This window comes from Rhinoraja longicauda, chromosome 17 (genome assembly GCF_053455715.1).
Source record: "Rhinoraja longicauda isolate Sanriku21f chromosome 17, sRhiLon1.1, whole genome shotgun sequence".
NCBI lineage: Eukaryota > Metazoa > Chordata > Chondrichthyes > Rajiformes > Arhynchobatidae > Rhinoraja > Rhinoraja longicauda.
The window spans coordinates 43,662,501-43,687,892 of NC_135969.1; the positions used below are offsets into that span (position 1 = coordinate 43,662,501).

At 47.3% G+C, this 25,392-nt stretch overlaps 1 protein-coding gene across 2 annotated transcripts in view; it reads left to right on the plus strand.

Moving 5' to 3' along the window:
- LOC144601666 (deoxyribonuclease gamma-like) overlaps positions 1-23,027 on the plus strand; it is a 23,199-nt gene extending 172 nt beyond the window's left edge. The window contains exons 1-8 of one of the 2 annotated variants that reach the window (XM_078413905.1): positions 1-199; positions 2,926-3,014; positions 4,538-4,624; positions 5,701-5,813; positions 7,388-7,500; positions 10,282-10,439; positions 18,825-18,921; positions 22,353-23,027. The exon at positions 1-199 is cut by the window's left edge and continues 172 nt beyond it. In XM_078413905.1, the coding sequence (XP_078270031.1) occupies positions 56-199; positions 2,926-3,014; positions 4,538-4,624; positions 5,701-5,813; positions 7,388-7,500; positions 10,282-10,439; positions 18,825-18,921; positions 22,353-22,451 (900 nt within the window). In that variant the 5' untranslated portion in view covers positions 1-55 and the 3' untranslated portion in view covers positions 22,452-23,027. The remainder of the gene's footprint in view (positions 200-2,925; positions 3,015-4,537; positions 4,625-5,700; positions 5,814-7,387; positions 7,501-10,281; positions 10,440-18,824; positions 18,922-22,352) is intronic. The other variant, XM_078413906.1, reaches the window with a different exon arrangement.
- The last annotated feature ends 2,365 nt before the right edge of the window (positions 23,028-25,392 follow it).

Consider the following 25,392-nt stretch of genomic DNA (forward strand, 5'->3'; position numbering starts at 1 on the left):
TGCGCTCAGACCCGAGGAGTTTAACCAGCGAGTGCCTCTCCCTGCCCCACTGACCATGATGTACCAGCTCCTCACCTCCGTCAGCCTCCTCCTCTCCGCCCTTCATGGGATTCATCCCCTTAAAATCTGCTCCTTCAACGTGAGGACCTTCGGAAAATCCAAAGCTGCCAAGGAAGGAATCCTGGACGTGCTGGTGAAGGTGAGGAGGAGATATTCACGTCAATATTAGTAACAGGGTCTCCACCCCAAACGTCCTTATAAAAGGACAGGACAAGCTAGATGCAGGAAAAGTGTTCCCAATGTTGGGGGGAGTCCAGAACCAGGGGCCACACACAGTCTAAGAATAAAGGGGGAGGACATTTAAAACTGAGGTGAGAAAAAAACTTTTTCACCCAGAGAATTGTGAATTTGTGGAATTCCCTGCCACAGAGGGCAGTGGAGGCCAATTCACTGGATGGATTTAAAAGAGAGTTAGATAGAGCTCTAGGGGCTAGCGGAATCAAGGGATATGGGGAGAAGGCAGGCACGGGTTACTGATTGTGGATGATCAGCCATGATCACAATGAATGGTGGTGCTGGCTCGAAGGGCCGAATGGCCTCCTCCTGCACCTATTTTCTATGTTTCTATGTTTCTATGTTTCTATGTTTCTATGTCACCCATTCCTTCTCTCCAGAGACTCTGCCTGAGTTACTCCAGCATTTTGTGTCAATCTTCAGTTTAAACCCGTGTCTACAGTTCCTTTCCACACATCTAGTTTAGTTTAGTTGAATTTAGTTTAGAGATACAGTGCGGAAACAGGCCCTTCGGCCCACTAAGTTCGCACCGCCCAGCGATCCCCGCACATTAACACTATCCTACACACACTAGGGACAATTTACACATACAGTAAGCCAATTAACCTACAAACCTGTACGTCTTTGGAGTGTGGGAGGAAACCGAAGATCTCGGAGAAAACCCACTCAGGTCACGGGGAGAACGTACAAACTCTGTACAGACAGCACCTGTAGTCGGGATCGAACCCGGGTTTCTGGCGCTGTAAGGCAGCAACTCTACCGCTGCGCCACCGTGCCGCCCCTGTTTTCTGTGTTTTTTTGAGTCAGGAGTGTTTTATTGTGATACTAGCTAGACCAAGTGGACCCGTTGGGCCCAAACCTCTCCTGCATTGGTGCAACACCCCGTCCTCCCCACTCCCCTCTCTCCTCACCCCCCCTTCCCTCTCCTTTCACCCCCACTCCCCCCCTCCCTCCCTCCTCCCCTCCCCTCCCCCTCCCCTCCTTTTAAACTTTAAAATGTGAATCACTTTAAAACTATAAGACCAATTTCAATAAAACTACTTGCATTATCACTAAAGTGACGATGGTGAGTAAGGTGGGCCTAAAATTGTCGCGCTGTCGGCAACCGTTTTGGCTGAAGTTCAGTCACAAACAAGATAGCAAACGAGAGTTTTAGCATATAGATGTCCCGAAAACAGAACAATGAAATTCTTCCTTGCAGCAGCACACCAGAACATGTCACCACTGTACATTGTGAACAAAGTACTCACTCCGATAGTTACATGGTACTAAATTCCACGATAGGAACTAAACTATCTCGTTGTTTAAAGTATTTTGGTTTTTCATTGTGTATGAGCTAGATTAAATCACCCCCTGTGTAATGGGAACAAGACACAATACCAAAGCACCAATTGAAGAAGCTCATTTGCAACATCAGTGGGTAGGGACACCGCCTCGCAGCGCCAGAGACCCGCGCTCCATCCTGATCTCAGAGTGGAGTTTGCACGCTTTCCCAGTGAGCTGGTGGGTTTCCTCCCACATCTCAAGGACGTGCGTGTTTGTGGGTGGATTGGACCTCTGCAAATTGCCCCTAGTGTGGAAGGAGTGGATGGGAAAGTGGGATAAGGTAGACCTTGTGGGCTTGATGGGCCGAAGGGCCTGTTTCCATGCTGCGTCTCTAACTAACAGTGAATGTTCACGTCCCAATATCCTGGTTAGCACGCCGCTCTTACACGCTGCTGGTTTGACAGAAGACCCCTCCTGTACATCCCATAAACATCTGGGAAAACAACAGGAAGATTGGGAATACCCAACCGGAACTCAGAGGGAAGCCGCATTTAAAAATAACCCCCATAATAATAACAATTCTAGTCGTGGGCTCACAGATTTAATTACAGTTCCTGGATGTTGTTTAATCACCCGTACATCTACACTGCTCTGAGTTTAGTTTAGTTTAGTTTAGTTTAATTTAGTTTCGGTTTGTTGCGTTTTAGTCGAGTTTAATCTAGTTTAATTTAGTTTAGTTTAGAGATACAGCGCGGAAACATGCTCTTCGGCCCACCGAGTCCGCGCCGACCAGCGATCCCCGCACACTAACACTATCCTACACACACTAAGGACAATTTACAATTACACCAAGCCAATTAATCTACAAACCTGTACGTCTTTGGAGTGTGGGAGGAAACCGAAGCACCCAGGGAAAAGCCACGCAGGTCACGGGGAGAACGTACAAACTCCGTACAGACAGCACCCGTGGTCAGGATTGATCCTGAGTCTCTAGCGCTGTAAGGCAGCAACTCTACCGCTGCGCCACCGTGCCGCCCGTACAGACAGTTGTCATGTCTCCTCTCTGTGATATATCTGCCAGAGCAAGATACCAAAGAAAGTTACAGAGTGCTTGAGTAACTCAGCGGGTCAGGCAGCATCTGTGGAGAACATGGATAGGTGACGTTTCACAGAGTGCTGGAGTAACTCAGCGGGTCAGGCAGCATCTCTGGAGAACATGGATAGGTGACGTTACAGGTTGGGACCCTTCCTCAGACTGCTTGTGGGGGTGGGTGGAAGGAAAAGTTGACGTTATTTGGCTATTTTTATGCTTCTTTCGGACACGTTTATAAATAAGTGACTTGGAATTCGTGTAACTTTCTGCAGATAATCTCTCGCTGTGACCTGTTGTTGATGATGGAGATCAAGGATGTAAACAACCAAGCCTTTCCCACGCTGATGGGAAGACTGAACAAGTAAGCCCAGGGAGGCAGTTTACTTTAGTTTAGAGACACAGCGTGGAAACAGGCCTATCAACCCACCGGGTCCGCGCCGACCAGCGATCCCCGCACACTAGCACTATCCTACACACACTAGGAACAACTTACAATTATACCCAGCCAATTAATCTACAAACCTGCACGTCTTTGGAGTGTGGGAGGAAACTGGAGATCCTGGAGAAAACCCACGCAGGTCACAGGGAGAACGTACAACCCCCGTACAGACAGCACCTGTAGTCGGGATGGAACCCGGGTCTCTGGCGCTGTGAGGCAGCAACTGTACAGTTGCGCCATTTGACATTTAATCGAGGACAACATGAGGACAGTGGTCAATGGTTTTGCAGTTGTTCATGGCTGGGGCTCAGTTCCAGATGCCCCTCAATCTGTTGCCTTTACATAGTCACGTCTTGTGCTGACTACATCACTGGCTGTTTACCACAAAGTGTTTACCACCCGATATCTCATTGCCTTTCAAGGCATTAAATCGAGGAAGTAACCAATATGACTTTTCATTGAGAAAAGTCTTGTTATACACTGGAATTTAGAAGGATGAGAGGGGATCTTATCGAAACATATAAGATTATTAAGGGGTTGGACACGTTAGAGGCAGGAAACATGTTCCCAATGTTGGGGGATTCCAGACCAGGGGCCACAGTTTAAGAATAAGGGGTAGGCCATTTAGAACGGAGATGAGGAAAAACCTTTTCAGTCAGAGAGTTATAAATCTGTGGAATTCTCTGCCTCAGAAGGCAGTGGTGCCAATTCTCTGAATGTATTCAAGAGAGAGCTAGATAGAGCTCTTAAGGATAGCGGAGTCAGGGGGTATGGGGAGAAGGCAGGAACGGGGTACTGATTGAGAATGATCAGCCATGATCACATTGAATGGCGGTGCTGGCTCGAAGGGCCGAATGGCCTCCTCCTGCACCTATTGTCTATTGTCTATTGTAAAAGGAACTAGAAAGCAATCTGAATCAGAACATAAGCATAATTTTGTGCATAATTTTGAGTTTTGTGTTTAGTTTATTGTCACGTGTACTGCACGCTAACCAGTCAGCGGAAAGACAATACAGGATTATAATTCAGTATTTCATTTAGTTCAGTTCAGTTTAGAGATACAGCGCGGAAACAGGCCTTTCGGCCCACCGAGTCCGCACCGCCCAGTGGTCCCCGCACACATTAACACTATCCTACACACACTAGGGACAACTTACACATTTACCAAGTCAATTAACCTACAAACCTGCACGTCTTTGGAGTGTGGGAGGAAACCGGAGCACCCGGAGAAAACCCACGCAGGTCACGGGGAGAGCGTACAAACTCCGTAAAGAGAGCACCCGGAGTCGGGATCGAACCTGAGTCTCTGGCGCTGTGAGGCAGCAACTCTACCGATGCGCCACCGTGCCGCCCTTATTTAGTCTGCGAATGTTGATTCTAATGTAAAATATAGCTGCTTTTTAATGATGTACCGACATGAAGAACTTTTTTTCATTTTACTTTAGTCACGGCAACAGAAATGAGTATGAATCGCTCATCAGTGGCCGTCTGGGAGCGGGTTCCTACAAGGAACAGTATGCGTTTATTTACAGGTACTATTGCAGCTAGGGTTGCCAGCTTCCTCACTCCCAAATATGGGACAAAGGGTGATGTCACCGCCCCCTCACGCCCCACGTGACCTCACCCAGCCAGCGGCCACGTGCTCTCACCGTCTGGGCCGCCATACCACCATTGGAAGGCCTTGTATCGTCTGCCCGATGGTAGAAGTTCGAACAGACTGTTGCAGGGGTGTGAAGAGTCTTTGTGGATGCTGGTGGCTTTTCTGAGGCATCGTGTGTTGTAGATGCCCTCCAAGGCTGGTAGCTGTGTTCCGATGGTTCTCTGAGCTCTATGGACTACCCGTAAAGTCATACTGCATTTAAACAGCCCCCCTGGCCCAACTTGACCATGCCGACCAAAATGCCCCATCTACGCTAAACCCATTTGTCTACATTTTGGACCATATCACTCTAAACCTTTCCCATCCATGTACCTGTCCAAGTGTCTTTTAAATGCCGTTACAGTACTTGCTTCAACTCAAGTCAAACTCAAGTCCAACAGGTAGAGCAAAGGGGAAGATACAGACTGCAGAATATAGTTCTCAGCGTTGTAGCGCATCAGTCCCACAGACAAAGTCCAATGTCCGCAATGGGGTAGAGGTGAATGGGACAGTACCCTAGCTTATGGAAGGACCGTTCAGAAGCCTGTTAACAGAGGGGAAGAAACTGTTTCTGAGTAACAGTTCAAGTAAGCAGCAAAGTACTTTTAAGAAGTAACTATTTCAATATAGAGGAATCCAGTTCAAGAGATGAAGTCAAACTATTTGTGTAGGAAGGAACTGCAGATGCTGGTTTACACCGAAGAAAGACACAAATGCTGGAGTATCACAGTGGATCAGGCAGCATCTCTTGATAGAAGGAATGGTGACGTTTCGGGTCGAGTCTGAAGAACGGTCCCACCGATTCCTTCTCTCAAGAGATGCTGCCTGTCCCGCTGAGTTACTCCAGCATTTTGTGTCTACATTATCAATTTATAACCCAAAATGCAATCTCAAGGTTTCAATGTGAGCTAATGATCTGTTCAGTTTCATGGTCCTCATTGAACATGTATGTTTTTGCTTCCATTTTAGACACAAATTATTATCGGTGAAAAGAAGTTATCAATATCCGGATTTCCCATCAAACAATGAGGATGCCTTTGCAAGAGAGCCTTTTGTAGCTTGGTTTTCATCACCTTACACATGTGAGTAGCTGCTTCCCTTGCCTGTATGAAGTGCACGCTCTCAGGTGGTATCAGCGATGTGGAGAACCTGGACAGACTTGGACTGTTTTCCCTGGAACGGCAGAGGTTGAAGGGAAGGCCTGATAGAAGTGTAGAAAATTATGAGAGGCATGGATTGGGTAGTATCCCAGAGTGGGAATGTCAAATAAAAGCAGGAAAATGTAGAAACAAGGAACAGCAGATTTAGTTTAGTTTAGTTTAGAGATACAGCGCGGAAACAGGCCCTTCGGCCCACCGGGTCCGCGCCGCCCAGCGATCCCCGCACATTAACACTATCCTACACCCACTAGGGACAATTTTTATATTTACCAAGCCAATTAACTTACAAACCTGTACGTCTTTGGAGTCTGGGAGGAAACCGAAGATATCGGAGAAAACCCACGCAGGTCACAGGGAGAACGTACAAACTCCATACAGACAGCACCCGTAGTCGGGATCGAACCTGGGTCTCTGGCGCTGCGTTCGCTGTAAGGCAGCAACTCTACCGCTGCACCACCGTGACTGCTGGAGTCTTGAGCACAACACAAAGTGCCGGAGGAACTCAACGGGCCGGGCAGCATCTGTGGAGGGAATGGATAGACAATGTTTCCCACCCTGGGAGATAGGTTTTGACTGTCTACCCTGTCTGTGTCCCTCAGAATTTCATAAACTTCTATTGGGTCTCTCCTCAGCCTCCAATGCTCCAGAGAAAACATTCCACATTTGTCCGACCTTCTCCTTATAGCTCCTGAACGCGGTCCTCACTGTACGACTTGCACACTTTATCAGAACATAGACCAGTGCAGCACAAGTACAGGCCCTTCGGCCCACAATGCCCGTGCCGAACATGATGCCAAGACTATCTCTTAACTGCCTGCACGTGATCCGTATCCCTCCATCCCCTGTATATCCAAGCGCCTATCCAAAAGCCCCTTAAACGCCACTATCATATCTGCCTCCAGGATAAGGGGGAAGGATAAGGGGGGAGTCTTTTAGGACTGAGATGAGAACGTTTTTTTTCACACAGAGAGTGGTGAATCTGTGGAATTCTCTGCCACAGAAGGTAGTTGAGGCCAGTTCATTGGCTATATTTAAGAGGGAGTTAGATGTGGCCCTTGTGGCTAAAGGGACCAGGGGGTATGGAGAGAAGGCAGGTACGTGATACTGAGTTGGATGATCAGCCATGATCATATTGAATGGCGGTGCAGGCTCGAAGGGCCGAATGGCCTACTCCTGCACCTATTTTCTATGTTTCTATGTTTCCACCTCCACCACTGGCAGCACGTTCCACGCCCCCACCACCCTCTGTGCACAAAGATTCCCCCACTTTTATTTATTTTAAACTTTGCCCCTCTCACCTTAAAGCTCTGCCTTCAAGTAATAAAGATATTTATTGGTATCTGCTTCCAAAGTTTTGGCAGATTAAGGAGTTTTGTTGCATCTTGCTTACTTGGGAAAAGTGTCCCTGCATGAATGTATGTGTCTGTTTATGATACATTTAAGATATTGGAGCAAGCAGGTTTCTTTAATAACTAATTTCTGTTTGCATTCTTAAGCTGTGAAAGACTTTGTGGTGATCCCCCTGCACTCAGTGCCACGTTCCTCTGCGCGTGAGATCGATGCGTTGTACGACGTTTACACCGCGATGAGACGGCGGTGGAGAGCCAAGGTACACGTGGACCATCCTCGCTGTTGTAGGTGGTGGGAAGGAACTGCAGATGCTGGTTCAAGCCGACGAGAGGCACAGAATGCTGGGGTAGCTCAGCGGGACAGGTATCATCTCTGGAGAGTAGGAATGGGTGACGTTTCGGGTCGAGGCCCTTCCTTCAGACTCACTATTGTAGGGACAGAGACATTGAGAGATACAACACAATCAGCCCTACAACAAACCAGACACATCGAGCATCAGCATCTGGAGAACCATAGACAATAGGTGCAGAACATTCAGCCCATCGAGCCAGCACTGCCATTCAATATGATCATGGCTGATCATCCTCAGTCTGAAGAAGGGTCTCAACCCGAAACGTCACCCATTCCTTCTCTCCAGAGATGCTCCCTGACCCGATGAGTTACTTCAGCATTTTGTGTCTACCTTCGATTTAAACCAGCATCTGCAGTTATGTTTTCCCACACATCCACAATCAGTACCCCGTTCCTGCTTTCTCCCCATATCCCTTGATTCCGTTAGCCCAAAGAGCTAAATCCAACTCTCTCATGAAAACATCCAGTTTGGCAAAAGAACAGACCAGGAAAGGTAGTGCATCCGTGGCTAACAAGGGAAATCAAGGATAGTATTAAAACAAAAGATGAAGCATACAGATTAGCCAGAAAAAGTAGCATACCAGAGGACTGGGAGAAATTCAGAGTCCAGCAGAGGAGGACAAAGGGCTTAATTAGGAAAGGGAAAATAGACTATGAGGGAAAACTGGCAAGGAACATAAAAACAGACTGCAAAAGCTTTTATAGATATGTCAAGAGAAAAAGATTAGTTAAGGCAAATGTAGGTCCCTTGCAGTCGGAAACAGATGAATTGATCATAGGGAACAAGGAGATGGCAGACCAATTGAACAAATACTTTGGGTCTGTCTTCACTAAGGAAGACATAAACCGTCTGCCGGAAATAGCGGGGGACCGGTGGTCTAATGAGATGGAGGAACTGAGGGGAAATCCAGGTTAGTCGGGAAATGGTGTTAGGTAAATTAAATGGATTAAAGGCAGATAAATCCCCAGGGCCAGATAGGCTGCATCCCAGAGTGCTTAAGGAAGTAGCCTCAGAAATAGTGGATGCATTAGTGATAATTTTTCAAAACTCTTTAGATTCTGGAGTAGTTCCTGAGGACTGGAGGGTAGCTAATGTAACCCCACTTTTTAAAAAGGGAGGGAGAGAGAAAACGGGGAATTATAGACCAGTTAGCCTAACATCGGTAGTGGGGAAAATGCTAGAGTCAGTTATTAAAGATGTGATAGCATTATATTTGGAAAGTGGTGAAATCATCGGACAAAGTCAGCATGGATTTACCAAAGGCAAATCATGTCTGACGAATCTTATAGAATTTTTCGAGGATGTAACTAGTAGAGTGGATAAGGGAGAACCAGTCGATGTGTTATATCTGGACTTTCAGAAGGCCTTCGACAAGGTCCCACATAGGAGATTGGTGTACAAACTTAAAGCACATGGTATTGAGGGTTCAGTTTTGAGGTGGATAGAAAATTGGTTGGCGGACAGGAAGCAAAGAGTAGGAATAAACGGGTCCTTTTCGGAATGGCAGGCAGTGACTAGTGGGGTACCGCAAGGCTCAGTGCTGGGACCCCAGTTATTTACAGTGTATATTAATGATTTGGACGAGGGAATTGAATGCAACATCTCTAAGTTTGCGGATGACACGAAGCTGGGTGGCAGTGTTAGCTGCGAGGAGGATGCTAGGAGGCTGCAGAGTGACTTGGATAGATTAGGCGAGTGGGCAAATGCATGGCAGATGCAATATAATGTGGATAAATGTGAGGTTATCCACTTTGGCGGCAAGAACAGGAAAGCAGAGTATTACCTGAATGGTGACCGATTGGGAGAAGGGGAGATGCAACGTGACCTGGGTATCATGGTGCACCAGTCATTGAAAGCAAGCATGCAGGTGCAGCAGGCAGTGAAGAAAGCGAATGGTATGTTGGCATTCATAGCAAGAGGATTTGAGTTTAGGAGCAGGGAGGTTCTGCTGCAGTTGTACAGGGCCTTGGTGAGACCGCACCTGGAGTATTGTGTGCAGTTTTGGTCTCCTAACCTGAGGAAAGACGTTCTTGCCTTAGAGGGAGTACAGAGAAGGTTCTCCAGATTAATCCCTGGGATGGCGGGACTTGCATATGAGGAAAGACTGGATAGACTGGGCTTGTACTCGCTGGAATTTAGAAGACTGAGGGGGATCTTATAGAAACATATAAAATTCTTAAGAGGTTGGAGAGGCTAGATGCGGGAAGATTGAGGCAACAAAGTGTTTGGAACAAAGATTGTTCAATGGAGCAGACAAATAGACAATAGACACTAGATGCAGGAGTAGGCCATTCGGCCCTTGGAGCCAGCACCACCATTCAATGTGATCATGGCTGATCATTCTCAATCAGTACCCCGTTCCTGCCTTCACCCCATACCCCCTGACTCCGCTATCCTTAAGAGCTCTATCGAGCTCTCTCTTGAATGCATTCAGAGAATTGGCCTCTACTGCCTTCTGAGGCAGTGAATTCCACAGATTCACAACTCTCTGACTGAAAAGGGCCAAATGGCCTCCTCCTGCACCTATTTTCTATGTTTCTAATTGGCTTGGTATAAGTGTAAGCTGTCCCTAGTGGGTGTAGGATAGTGTTAGTGTGCGGGGATCGCTGGTCGGTGCGGACTCGGTGGGCCGAAGGGCCTGTTTCCGCGCCGTATCTCTAAACTAAACTAAACCTTTGCCCTCAACAGTACTTCATCATCATGGGGGACTTGAACGCAGACTGTGACTACGTCAGGAGGAAGGAATGGAAGAATATCCGACTGCGAAACGATACCAACTTTGCCTGGCTGATTGGCGATGGCGAGGACACGACGGTGAAGGAAAGCACACACTGTGCCTACGACAGGTGGGATCACGTTCACAAGTTACAGGTGTAGAATTAGGCCCCTCGGCCCATCGAGTCTACTTTGTGTTGTGCTCAAGATTCCAGCATCTGCTGCTCCTTGTTTCTACATTTTCCTGCTTTTATTTGACATTTCCACCCTGGAATATGGGTTCTGATCTCTGCCTCCTAATCCCATTCTCCTGCCTTCTCCCCATCACCCTTGACACCCGTTCTAATCAAGAATCTGTCTATCTCTGCCTTAAAAACATCCACTGACTTGGCCTCCACAGCCCTCTGTGGCAATGAGTTCCACAGATTCACCGCCCTCTGACTAAAGAAATTCCTCCTCACCTCCTTCCTAAAAGAGCGCCCTTTAATTCTGAGGCTATGACCTCTGGAGGGGGAGGGGAGGAGGAAGGGAGGGGGAGGGGGAGAGGGAGAGGGGGAGAGGGAGAGGGGGAGAGGGAAGGGGGAGGGGAGAAGGAGAGGGTGCTGCACCAATACAGGAGAGGTTTGGGCCCAACGGGTCCACTTTAGATTTAGATTTTTAGAGATACAGCGCAGAAACAGGCCCTTCAGCCCACCGTGTCCGCGCCGCCCAGCGATCCCCGCACACTAACACTATCCTACACCCACGAGGGACAAGTTTTACATTTGCCCAGCCAATTAACCTACATATCTGTACGTCTTTGGAGTGTGGGAGGAAACCGAAGATCTCGGAGAAAACCTAAGCAGGTCACGGGGAGAACGTACAAACTCCGTACAGACGGCGCCCGTAGTCGGGATGGAACCTGAGTCTCCGATGCTGCATTCACTGTAAGGCAGCAACTCTACCGCTGAGCCACCGTGACTGCACTTGGTCTAGTACTAACTAAATACCTTGTACAAATACAACACAAATTATTTTTTTCCCCCTTAATACAAATAATAACTTGTCAGCTTCCTTTGCCTCTAAACAAATGTCATATTCATCTGTATAATTATGAAGCAATCTAGAACCTACAACACAAAATCGTCGTGTTGCTTAGGAACTTTCCTTTCACGTTTTGGTCTACCAGCAGGTGCAGGAGCATCCCAGCCTGTTGAATCTGCCAAGGTGTTGTCACCCAGACGTTGCCTCTGCTCACCACCTGCGTGGCACCGTGCTGCCTCTGGAACTCTGGTCACCACCTCTGAAATGCTGGCAGTCTCAGCAACACTGGTCCCCCACCTCAGGGATGTCGTCCGGCCCCTCTGATTTGGTAGCTCTCGGTGGACTTTGGGGCCCGCTCGATTCGACTGTCTCTCGCCATGCACTAGTTGTCTTCATCACTGCAAACTTATAGTACCTGCTGTACGAGTCGACCGCTACCATAATTGATTCACCTGTTGGAAGTGGTCCAAGAACGTCAACAGCTACGTCCGAGGGCGGCACGGTGGCGCGGCGGTAGAGTTGCTGCCTTACAGCGAATGCAGCGCCGGAGACTCAGGTGCAATCCCGACTACGGGCGCCGTCTGTACGGAGTTTGTACGTTTTCCCCGCGACCGCATGGGTTTTCTCCACGATTTCCGGTTTCCTCCCACACTCCAAAGACGTGCAGGTTTGTAGGTTAATTGACTGGATAAATGTAAATTGTCCCTAGTGTGTGTAGGATAGTGTTAATGTGCGGGGATCGCTGGGCGGCGCGGATTCGGTGGGCCGAAGGGCCTGTTTCCGCGCTGTATCTCTAAATCTAAAAAATAGATCTAAAAAAACCATGGTCCTGTTGGCAACTTTGTCCTTCTCATTGGTTCTGGTGGGTTGCTCCTGCTTGTGAGTTGGCATCCCTGGCAGGTCTTGACGAATTTTTTGGCATCTCTCTCACACCCTAGCCACCACACTTTGCTCCGCAAATTCAGTTTGGTACCGACTGCCTAAATGTCCCTCATGAGCCAATGGCACGATCCTTGGCCGTAGTGCCTGCGGGATCACCAATCTGGTGCCACACACTGACCAATCACACAACATTCATCTTTTATGGGAACATATGCTTTGTAAGGGCATGGATCCCATTGCCCACTGTGAACACGCTCTCTGATATCTGTGAGTTCAGGGTCATGTCCTGATTCCCTCTCGACTTCCTTCGTTGTCACGGCTCTTGGCGTTGACTGAATTGCGAAGAAGCGCACAGAGTTCTCTGCTTCCACCTCTAGTGTGGCTGTTGCTCTCAGCTGTTCATCCATCTACAGTCTCCACAGCAAGTCCGCGATGTTTCCTTTCCCAGCAATGTGGACTACTTTGTACTGTTGGAGTCTCAGCACCTAGCGTTCTGTTCCGGCACAGGGCTTAGACCTTGTTGAATAGATCACTTCCAACAGCTTGTGATCTGCAACGAGTTCAAATTCAATGCCATACAAGTAAGCATGGAACATTTCACAAGCCACACTAGTCCCAGTGCTTCACTCTCTGTTTGAGAATTCCTTCTCTCCACGCAGGTTAAAGACCGACTGGCATATGCTATGATTCTGGGTCCATCTGCATGTGTCTGTACCAGCACTGCTCCCAAGCCAACCGGACCAGCATCTGCTATGACTTTTGTTGGTGCAGCTGGCTCATAATATCCAAGGGTTTCTGCACTCATTAGGTTCTGTCTCAGTGCTTTGAATGCCTGTCTCTGTTCACTACCAAACTGGAACGGTACGTCTTTCCTAGTCAACTTTCTCAGCGGATCTGCCAGTGTAGCAAAATTTGGAATACATTTTGCACAGTAATTGACCAGTCCTAGAAAGCTCTTCATCTCAGTTGCATTCTGAGGTTCACGTGCATCTGTAACAGCTTTCACTTTAGCCTTTGCCGGGTTCAGCCCTTCACTTGTGAGTCTGTGTCCCGTGAAATCCATCTCAGAGACGCCAAACTTGCACTTGTCTTCATTCACAGTGAGACCTGCTTCTTGAAGTCTAGTCAACACTAGCTTCAACCTCCTGTCATGCTCTTCACGAATTGATGCATGGACGATGATGTCCTCTGGTGTGTTTGCTGCACCTGGTACACCCTGAATCACTCTGCGGATTTCGTACTGATAGATCTCAGGGGCGGCATTGATTCCAAACATCAGTCTTTTGTCCCGGTAAAATCTGCAGTGAGTGACAAATGTTGTCACCTCTCTTGACTCTGGATGTAATTCCAATTGGTGATATCCCCACTTGAGATCAGTTTTGGAGAACACTTTACTGGTTGATAACTCTTGTGGCACCTCATCAATCATCGGAATTGGGATTCTTTCTCCGATTATTGCCTCATTGGCTCTCCTCATGTCCATACACAGTCTGATGTCATCATTGGGTTTTGGCACTATCACTACTGGACTCACCCCTGGTGTTAAACGTCCAACTGGCTCAATAATGTCCTGATCAATCAACTCCTTGATTTTCGCTTCTACTTTTCCACGAAGTCCAAATGGCGTTCTCCGCGCTGGTTGTGCTTTCAGCTTGACAGTTTCATCAATGGCTAACTTCACTTGCCGGCCTTTCAATTTTCCAACCCCTTGGAATACTGAGTGAAATTCCTGCCTCATGTCATCATATGACTGCACTGCCTACACAATTTACCGAAGCCAATTAACCTACAGACCCGCACGCCGAGGTTTTTGACATGCGGTTTGACTAGGCAGGATAGGCTTCCAAGATTGCCTGTTATCGATTTGATGGAGTCGGGGGGGCCGAATAGGATGACCTCAGACTTGCTCTCGTTTAATTGGAGGAAGTTCTGTGCCATCCAACATTTTATGTCCTCAAGGCAGTGTAAGAGGCTGTTTAAATTTGACCGGTTATTGGGTTTCAGGGGGAGGTAAAGCTGTGTGTCATCGGCATAGCAGTGGAAAGAAATGCCTTTGAATGATTTGGCCAAGGGGGAGCATGTATAGAGAGAAGAGAATGGGGCCTAGGATGGAGCTTTGTGGAACTCCGCAGGAGAGGCTAGCTGGAGCAGAGGAATAACTGCCTATGTTGATGGCGAAACTCCTATCTTTGAGGTAGGAAACGAACCAGCTCAGGGCAGTGCCATCAATGCCAACCGCGTACCGGAGACGGTCAATAAGGATGGTGTGGTCCACTGTATCGAACGCTGCGCTGAGGTCGAGAAGGAGCAGGATTGCACAGTCGCCGGTGTCGATGGCGAGAAGCAGGTCGTTGTGTACCTTCAACAAGGCAGACTCTGTGCTGTGGTGGGCTCTGAAACCTGACTGGAAACTTTCCAGGATGGTGTTTTGGTGCAGGTAGGGCACTAATTGGTTTAGAGTTGCCTTTTCAAGGACTTTTGACAGGAATGGCAGTTTGGAAATGGGTCTGTAGTTGCTAGGCAAGGTGGGGTCTAGGTTAGGTTTTTTCAATAGGGGCTGGATCACCGCGTGCTTGAAACAGGTTGGAACAGTGCCAGTGGCCAGAGAACTGTTGATAATAGAGAGGATGCTGGGACCGGCTATTGCAATGACATCCTTCAGAAGGGCAGTGGGGGCAGGATCAAGGGGGCAGGTTGCAGGATTCATAGCGGAGACAAGCTTTGCAAGGGAGGATAGAGTGACGGGTTGGAAACAGTCCAATTTAGATGAACAGACTAGTGAGACAGCTAGGTCACGGGTGGGAGGGGAAATGTTCATTCTAATGTTCTCAACTTTGCTGGTGAAAAATTTAGCGAATTCTTCGCACTTAGCAGGGGACCCAACTAAGCTTGTACTGGGGGCAATAGACAATAGACAATAGACAATAGGTGCAGGAGTAGGCCATTCAGCCCTTCGAGCCAGCACCGCCATTCAATGCGATCATGGCTGATCACTCTCAATCAGTACCCCGTTCCTACCTTCTCCCCATACCCCCTAACTCCGCTATCCTTAAGAGCTCTATCCAGCTCTCTCTTGAAAGCATCCAACGAACTGGCCTCCACTGCCTTCTGAGGCAGAGAATTCCACACCTTCACCACCCTCTGACTGAAAAAGTTCTTCCTCATCTCTGTTCTAAATGGCCTACCCCTTATTCTTAAACTGTGGCCCCTTGTTCTGGACTCCCCCAACATTGGGAACATGTTATCTGCCTCTAATGTGTCCAATCCCCTAATTATCTTATATGTTTCAATAAGATCCCCCCTCATCCTTCTAAATTCCAGTGTATACAAGCCCAATCGCTCCAGCCTTTCAACATACGACAGTCCCGCCATACCGGGAATTAACCTAGTGAACCTACGCTGCACGCCCTCCATAGCAAGAATATCCTTCCTCAAATTTGGAGACCAAAACTGCACACAGTACTCCAGGTGCAGTCTCACCAGGGCCCGGTACAACTGTAGAAGGACCTCTTTGCTCCTATACTCAACTCCTCTTGTTACGAAGGCCAACATTCCATTGGCTTTCTTCACTGCCTGCTGTACCTGCATGCTTCCTTTCATTGACTGATGCACTACGACACCCAGATCTCGTTGAACTCCCCCTCCTCCTAACTTGACACCATTCAGATAATAATCTGCCTTTCTATTCTTGCTTCCAAAGTGAATAACCTCACACTTACATTAAACTGCATCTGCCATGTATCCGCCCACTCACACAACCTGTCCAAGTCACCCTGCAGCCTTATTGCATCTTCCTCACAATTCACACTACCCCCCAACTTAGTATCATCTGCAAATTTGCTAATGGTACTTTTAATCCCTTCGTCTAAGTCATTAATGTATATCGTAAATAGCTGGGGTCCCAGCACCGAACCTTGCGGTACCCCACTGGTCACTGCCTACCATTCCGAAAGGGACCCATTTATCCCCACTCTTTGCTTTCTGTCTGTCAACCAATTTTCTATCCATGTCAGTACCCTACCCCCAATACCATGTGCCGTAATTTTGCCCACTAATCTCCTATGTGGGACCTTGTCGAAGGCTTTCTGAAAGTCGAGGTACACCACATCCACTGACTCTCCCTTGTCAATTTTCCTAGTTACATCCTCAAAAAATTCCAGTAGATTTGTCAAGCATGATTTCCCCTTCGTAAATCCATGCTGACTCGGAATGATCCTGTTACTGCTATCCAAATGCTCAGCAATTTCGTCTTTTATAATTGACTCCAGCATCTTCCCCACCACTGATGTCAGACTAACTGGTCTATAATTACCCGTTTTCTCTCTCCCTCCTTTCTTAAAAAGTGGGATAACATTTGCTATCCTCCAATCCACAGGAACTGATCCTGAATCTATAGAACATTGAAAAATGATCTCCAATGCTTCCACTATTTCTAGAGTCACCTCCTTAAGTACTCTGGGATGCAGACCATCAGGCCCTGGGGATTTATCAGCCTTCAGTCCCATCAGTCTACCCAAAACCATTTCCTGCCTAATGTGGATTTCCTTCAGTTCCTCCATCACCCTAGGTTCTCCGGCCCCTAGAACATTTGGGAGATTGTGTGTATCTTCCTCAGTGAAGACAGATCCAAAGTAACGGTTTAACTCGTCTGCCATTTCTTTGTTCTCCATAATAAATTCCCCTGCTTCTGTCTTCAAGGGACCCACATTTGCCTTGACTATTTTTTTCCTCTTCACGTACCTAAAAAAACTTTTGCTATCCTCCTTTATATTATTGGCTAGTTTACCCTCGTACCTCATCTTTTCTCCCCGTATTGCCTTTTTAGTTAACTTTTGTTGCTCTTTAAAAGAGTCCCAATCCTCTGTCTTCCCACTCTTCTTTGCTATGTTATACTTCCTCTCCTTAATTTTTATGCTGTCCCTGACTTCCCTCGTCAGCCACAGGTGTCTCTTACTCCCCTTAGAGTCTTTCCACCTCTTTGGAATAAATTGATCCTGCAACCTCTGCATTATTCCCAGGAATACCTGCCATTGCTGTTCTACCATCTTCCCTGCTAGGGCCTCCTTCCAATCAATTTTGGCCAGCTCCTGCCTCATGCCTCTGTAATCCCCTTTGCTATACTGTAATACCGACACTTCCGATTTTCCCTTCTGCCTTTCCATTTGCAGAGTAAAACTTATCATGTTGTGATCACTGCCTCCTAATGGCTCTTTTACCTCTAGTCCCCTTATCAGATCAGGATCATTACACAACACTAAATCCAGAATTGCCTTCTCCCTGGTAGGCTCCAGTACAAGCTGTTCTAAGAATCCATCTCGAAGGCACTCTACAAACTCTCTTTCCTGGGGTCCATTTCCAACCTGATTTTCCCGGGACATATGACAGAGGTAATTGTGCTAAATAGGACCTTGGAGTTATGAGAGTTTTTGGAGATAAGGTCAGAGAAGTATTGTGCTCTAGCAGACTTTACTGCTTCCTGGTATTTGAGAAGATTGTTTCTCAGAATTTCGAAGGAAATTTGAAGCTTGTCACATTTCCACCTCCGTTCTGATTTTCTGCACTCCCTTCTTAGGGCTTTGGTGGTGTCATTGAGCCACGGCCGACCTTTGGGCTTAGGCTTTTTCATTTTAAGGGGAGCGATAGAATCCAGGATGGAAGAGCAAGTGATATTAAATAAAGAGGTGAGATCCTCAGTGCTGAGATGGGGGGGAGAAGCCTCAATAGTGCAGATGTTGGGGGCAGCTGTGAATGCCTCGGAGAATTTACTGGCAGTCAATGAATTTATGTCACGGGAGTAACGAACAGGGAGATGAGATTTTGCGGGAGATAAAGGCAGAGATGTGTCAAAAATGATAGTGCTGTGGTCCGATAGACAGGCTTCAGTAGTTTCAATGTTGTTGATTGGGAATCCGGACGATAACACTAGGTCGAGTGTATGGCCTAACTTGTGAGTGGGTCCCGTGGTGTGAAGAGGCAGATTGAAGGACTCAACCAGGTGCATAAATTCACTCACAAGAGGCTTAGTGGGACAGCAAACATGAATGTTAAAGTCACCAAGAATCATGACCCGGTCAAATTTGGGCAAGATGTTAGAAATCAGATCAGCAAATTGGGTGATGAAATCCTTATGCATTTTTGGTGGGCGATACACAAGAACAATTAAGAGGGGATAGGCTAGGCTTACTTTAATTAGTTGCACCTCGAAACTGGAGAAATGATCAGCGTTCAGGAGGCAGCAGTTGAAATGCTTCTTAAACACAGTGGCTAAGCCCCCACCGCGTCCGGAGAGCCTAGGCAAGGTGAAAATGGTTGGCATGGACTAGGTGGACCGAAGGGCCTACTTCCACACTGCGGGAGAAAGCAGGAACGGGGTACTGATTGAGAATGATCAGCCATGATCACATTGAATGGCGGTGCTGGCTCGAAGGGCCAAATGGCCTCCTCCTGCACCTATTGTCTATTGTCTATTGTCTATTGCCTCTAAACCAGTTTTTGATTTGTCCTAAGGTGATTATCGTCACTGCTCCAGGTGTAACCGTAAACTATGAAATGTTTGCAGAATTCACATTGAAATTTATACAATCATCTTTCTTATTCTTTCCATAAACCAGGATTGTCCTTCGTGGAGAGAAGTTGTTGAAGGCGGTCGTTCCTGATTCAGTCAGCGTGTTCAATTTCAAGGAGGTTTACGGCATGACTGAGCGGCAGGTAATTCTAAGCTCTGACTCTCCAGAGACAGACACAGAGTGCTGGAGTAACTCAGCGGGTCAGGCAGCATCTGTGGAGAACATGGATAGGTGACGTTTCACAGAGTGCTGGAGTAACTCAGTGGGTCAGGCAGCATCTGTGGAGAACATGGATAGGTGACGTTTCACAGAGTGCTGGAGTAACTCAGTGGGTCAGGCAGCATCTCTGGAGAACGTGGATAGGTGACGTTTCGGGTCGAGACCCTTCTTCAGACCAGTCAATTAGCTTCAGTAAAATTGTAAATTGTCCCTAGTGTGTGTAGGATTGTGCTAGTGTAAGGTGTGATCGCTGGTCAGTGCTGACTCGATGGGCCGAAGGGCCTGTCTCTGTGCTGTATATCTAAAGTTAAAGTTAAACGTCAAATGCATTGGATCAATAAGGGTGAGATGCTCAAAAGATCATTGTGGATTTAACAAAGAAGGTTGGACTCTCAGAATGATAGTGGAACAGCATGGGATTACCTCAGGGAAAGAGAAGTGCAATATGACAATCCCTGCTTCAGATTAGTTTAGTTGAGTTTAGATTATTGTCACGTGTACCCAGGTACAGTGTAAAGCTTTTGCTGCGTGCTAACCAGTCAGCGGAAAGACAACACATGATTACAATCGAGCCAATGTTGGATGCAGGAGAAATGGGCAGGAGTAAAGACCCGAGCGACTTTGACAAGGGCCAAATTGTTATGGCCAGACGACTGGGTCATAGCATCTATGAAACGGCAAGGCTTGTGGGGTGCTCCCGGTCAGCAGTGGTGAGTACTGACCGACAGTGGTCCGAGGAGGGACAAACCACAAACCGGCGACAGACAGGGTGTTGGGCGCCCAAGGCTCATCGATGCGCGAGGGCAACAAAGGCTATCCCATCTGGTCCGAACCGACAGAAGGTCGACTGTGGTACAAGTCACAGAAAATGTTAATGGTGGTAACGGGAGGAATGTGTCACAATACACAGTGCATCGCACCCTGCTGCGTATGGGGCTGCACACGGAGGACCAACAGCATATTAGGCAGGTGGTCATAATGTTTTGGCTCATCAGGTCATAATGTTTTGGCTGATCGGTGTAGATTGTACTCATTAAATTTGTTTAGCTCAGTTTAGTTTAGAGATACAGTGCAGAAACAGGCCCTTCGGCCCACTGAGTCTGCACCGACCAGCGATCCCCGCACATTAACACTAAACTATATACATTAGGGACAAGTCTGAAGAAGGGTCTCGACCCGAAACGTCTCCCATTCCTTCTCTCCAGAGATGCTGCCTGACCTGCTGAGTTACTCCACATTTTGTGAATAAATACCTGTGATTTGTACCAGCATCTGCTGTTATTTTCTTATACATTAGGGACAACAATAACCTCAACAATTAACCTATCCAGTCAGCGGAAAGACAATACATGATTACAATCGAGCCTTTTACAGTGTATAGATAAAGTAAGAAATGTTGCTGTAGGAATAGAGATTTCAGAGCATGGAGCGATTGTAATATGAGTTTGTAGATCTGCTGCTGTGCCTAGCAGCAAATAGTCGTCGATGTTGGGTGCCATCTTGGCCTCTGGCCTCTGCTTAGAGTTTATGACTTTGGTAATTATCCAAATAAAACCTAAATGGTATGTTAGCATTCATAGCAAGAGGATTTGAGTATAGGAGCAGGGAGGTTCTGCTGCAGTTGTACAGGGCCTTGGTGAGACCGCATCTGGAGTATTGTGTACAGTTTTGGTCTCCTAATCTGAGGAAAGATATTCTAGCCTTAGAGGGAGTACAGAAAAGGTTCACCAGATTGATCCCTGGGATGGCAGGACTTTCATATGAAGAAAGACTGGATAGACTAGGCTTATACACGCTGGAATTTAGAAGACTGAGGGGGGATCTTATAGAAACATATAAAATTCTTAAGGGGTTGGAGAGGCTAGATGCGGGAAGATTGTTCCCGATGTTGGGGAAGTCCAGAACCAGGGGTCACAGCTTAAGGATAAGGGGGACGTCTTTTAGGACCGAGATGAGAAAACATTTCTTCACACAGAGAGTGGTGAGTCTGTGGAATTCTCTGCCACAGAAGGTAGTTGAGGCCAGTTCATTGGCTATATTTAAGAGGGAGTTAGATGTGGCCCTTGTGGCTAAAGGGATCAGGGGGTATGGAGAGAAGGCAGGTACGGGATACTGAGCTGGATGATCAGCCATGATCATATTGAATGGCGGTGCGTACAGGCTCGAAGGGCCGAATGGCCTACTCCTGCACCTGTTTTCTATGTTTCTATGTTTCTATGTTTCTAAAAAGAGCAGAAAATTATTCATAAAAAGGTGTAATAAAATCATAAAGAGCAGTACATTGAGTCACTGCTTTCTGCACCTTTACGCAGTGCAAGTTAAAATAATCAGTCTGAAGAAGGGTCTCGACCCGAAACGTCACCCGTTCCTTCTCTCCTGAAATGCTGCCTGACCTGCTGAGTTACTCCAGCATTTTATGTCTCAGTTATAATGCAAGTCAAGATGACTTGCAAAATACAAGGTGTGTAGGTTAATTGGCCGGGTAAATGTAAAAATTGTCCCTAGTGGGTGTAGGATAGTGTTAATGTACGGGGATCGCTGGGCGGCACGGACTTGGAGGGCCGAAAAGGCCTGTTTCCGGCTGTATATATATGATATGATATGATATGATATGATATGACTACACTACTCAAAACATTATATATCTGAGAGAATGTAGGTTTATGGTTGGAGGGGAAGATTAAATTTAATAGAAAACTGCAGGGCAACTTTTTTTTACAGAGATGGTAGATGGATGGAACGAGCTGCTGGAGGAGGTAGTTATTATCACGACGTTTAAGAAACATTTGGACAGGTGTACAAAATCATGAGAGGAATAGATCGGGTAGATGCACAGATTCTCTTGCCCGGAGTTGGGGAATCGAGGACCAGAGGACATAAGTTTATGGTGACGGGGAAAAGATTTACTAGGAATCTGAGGGGTAACTTTTTCACACAGAGGGTGGTGGGTGTATGGAACGAGCAGCCAGAGGAGGTAGTTGAAGCAGGGACAATCGCAACGTTTAAGAAACAATTGGACAGGTACATGGATAGGACAGGTTTAGAGGGATATGGGGCAAACGCGGGCAGGTAGGACCAGTGTAGCTGGGGCATTGTTGGCTGGTGTGGGTGAGTTTTCAGACTGTATCATTCTATGACTCTATCTAAGGGGTACTGATTGAGAATGATCAGCCATGATCACATTGAATGGCGGTGCTAGCTCGAAGGGCCAAATGGCCTCCTCCTGCACCTATTGTCTATTGTCTATTGTCTAAGCAGGTGTGGACAAGTTGGGCTGAAGGGCCTGTTTCCGTGCTGTGTGACTCTCTGAGCATGGACCTGCCATTGACGGTCTCTTGTTTCTCCCATTGGCAGGCGCTGAACGTCAGTGACCACTACCCTGTGGAGGTCAACCTGCGCCAGTCCTACGGCTTCCACGCTTGGCGCAGGTCCCTCAAAGGTCGGCGGGGGTAGAGGAAGACTCGGACCACAGCACCCGCACCGTGCCCTGCACCTGCAACCGCACCTTGCCCTGCATGGGCACCTGTGCCCTGCAACAGCACCCACACCGTGCCCTGCATGGGCACCTGTGCCCTGCAACAGCACCCACACCTTGCCCTGCACCCACACCGTGCCTTGCACCCACACCTTGTCCTGCATGGGCACCTGTGCCTGCAACAGCACCCACACCGTGCCCTGCACCCACACCGTGCCCTGCACCCACTGTGCCCTGCATGGGCACCTGTGCCCTGCAACAGCACCCACACCTTGCCCTGCACCCACACCGTGCCTTGCACCCACACCTTGCCCTGCATGGGCACCTGTGCCCTGCAACAGCACCCACACCGTGCCCTGCACCCACACCGTGCCCTGCACCCACACCTTGCCCTTAACATGTCAGAGAGCGATGTTTCGTGGCAGGAAAGGACTTCTACAGATGTCAGACATGTGTAGGAAGGAACTGGAGATGCTGGCTTATCCCAAAGATAGACATAAAAATTGCTGGAGCAACTCAGCGGGTCAGGCAACATCTCTGGAGGAGGGTTCACCTATCCACGTTCTCCAGAGATGCTGCCTGACCCGCTGAGTTACTCCAGCACTCTGTGAAACGTCACCTATCCATGTTCTCCACAGATGCTGCCTGACCCGCTGAGTTACTCCAGCACTCTGTGAAACGTCACCTATCCATGTTCTCCACAGATGCTGCCTGACCCGCTGAGTTACTCCAGCACTATCTTTGATATCAAACATTTCTATTTTAACTTGCTGTTTGTAAGTTTTAACAACAGGGCATGTTTCAGATAGAAATAAATGGCTGTTAAAACATACATAATATACAATAATGAACTGCTGCAATTTGATATATTAAAAATCATAAGAATTAAACAATGCTGTAAAGGTGTTAAAGCCTGTTCGGGCTCTGAAATACCAAACACCGTCTGACACTGATGGTAAAGACACAACTTTATTACGCTAGGGGGAGTCAAGTCAAGTTAAGTCAAGTTTATTTGTCACATACACATACACGATGTGCAGTGAAATGAAAGTGGCAATGCCTGCGGATTGTGCACAAAAAAAAGAATTACAGTTACAGCATATAAATTAAAGTTAATACAGAGAAGACAAAATTTAGTCCCTGGAGTTATAATAGTTAACAGTCCTGACGGCCTGTGGGATGAAACTGCGTCTGATCCTCTCCGTTTTCACAGCGTGACAGCGGAGACGTTTGCCTGACCTACTTGCAGCTCCTCACGGTCCCACTCCATTACTCTGTGCCCCGGCAGTGTATTTATACACCAGTAATCACGGGTCCAGCTAATCACACAAGCAGTACATTTCTGCACCGGCTCTCATTGTCTAGAACAGACTTGTTGGTCTCTGCAGTACGACTTGGTATCGACACTTTCTCCTTTAGTCACAACACTCTCTGCAGTTCTGCAAAACAACCTGTTGTACTTTAGCTGGCAATTCCATGTAAGTAAAGCAGGCTCACCACACGCAGCACGCAATCTGTACACGTTTAAACCCTCACCCTCCACTACACAGGATTTGTTAACAATATTCAGTGCTGTTTCATCATAACATAGTTTATAATGGACAATAGACAATAGGTGCAGGAGGAGGCCATTCGGCCCTTCGAGCCAGCACCACCATTCAATGTGATCATGGCTGACCATTCTCAATCAGTACCCCGTTCCTGCCTTCTCCCCATACCCCCTGACTCCGCTATCCTTAGGAGCTCGATCTAGCTCTCTCTTGAATGCATTCAGAGAATTGGCCTCCACTGCCTTCTGAGGCAGAGAATTCCACAGATTCACAACTCTCTGACCGAAAAAGTTTTTCATCGTCTCCGTTCTAAATGGCCTACCCCTTATTCTTAAACCGTGGCCCCTTGTTCTGGACTCCCCCAACATTGGGAACATGTTTCCTGCCTCTAACGTGTCCAACCCCTTAATAATCTTATACGTTTCGATAAGATCCCCTCTCATCCTTCTAAATTCCAGTGTATACAAGCCTAGTCGCTCCAGTCTTTCCACATATGACAGTCCCTCCATTCCGGGAATTAACCTAGTAAACCTACGCTGCACGACCTCAATAGCAAGAATATCCTTCCTCAAATTTGGAGACCAAAACTGCACACAGTACTCCAGGTGCGGTCTCACTAGGGCCCTGTACAACTGCAGAAGGACCTCTTTGCTCCTATACTCAACTCCCCTTGTTATGAAGGCCAACATTCCATTGGCTTTCTTCACTGCCTGCTGTACCTGCATGCTTTATTCAGTGCTGTTTCATCATAACATAGTTTAGGTGTTTTCATTTTGCATGACACTATAAATATGAATAAAATAAATCATTATCATTACTTAGCATGGGTCAATATTTGTTACAATGACTATTGGCAAGTAAACCATCAGTTAATTTTGTGTAGGAAGACAATACAATACAACGTCAAAAGCCAATACAGGAGCGATCACGACGTTTAAGAACCATTTAGACAGGTACATGGACAGGACAGGTTTAGAGGGATATGGGCCAAACCCGGGCAAATGGGACTAGAAGCAGGTGGGACAGAAGGCTGTGGAGGCCAAGTCAGTGGATATATTTAAGGCAAAGATAGATAGATTCTTGATTAGTGCGGGTGTCAGAGGTGATGGGGAGAAGGCATGAGAATGGGATTAGGAGGGAGAAATAGATCAGCCATGATTCAATGGTGGAGTAGACTTGATGGGCCGAATGGTCTAATTCTGCTCCTATCACTTATGACCTAGTGTAGATGGGACATGTGGGCGAGTTGTTTCCACACTGTATCACTCTCCCACTCTAATGCACTGTGACAGTGATCAGCACACACATCACGCTCTCAGTCCTTGTTTACACTTTAATAAAGGCAATGAAACCACTTACCTCTAATGCC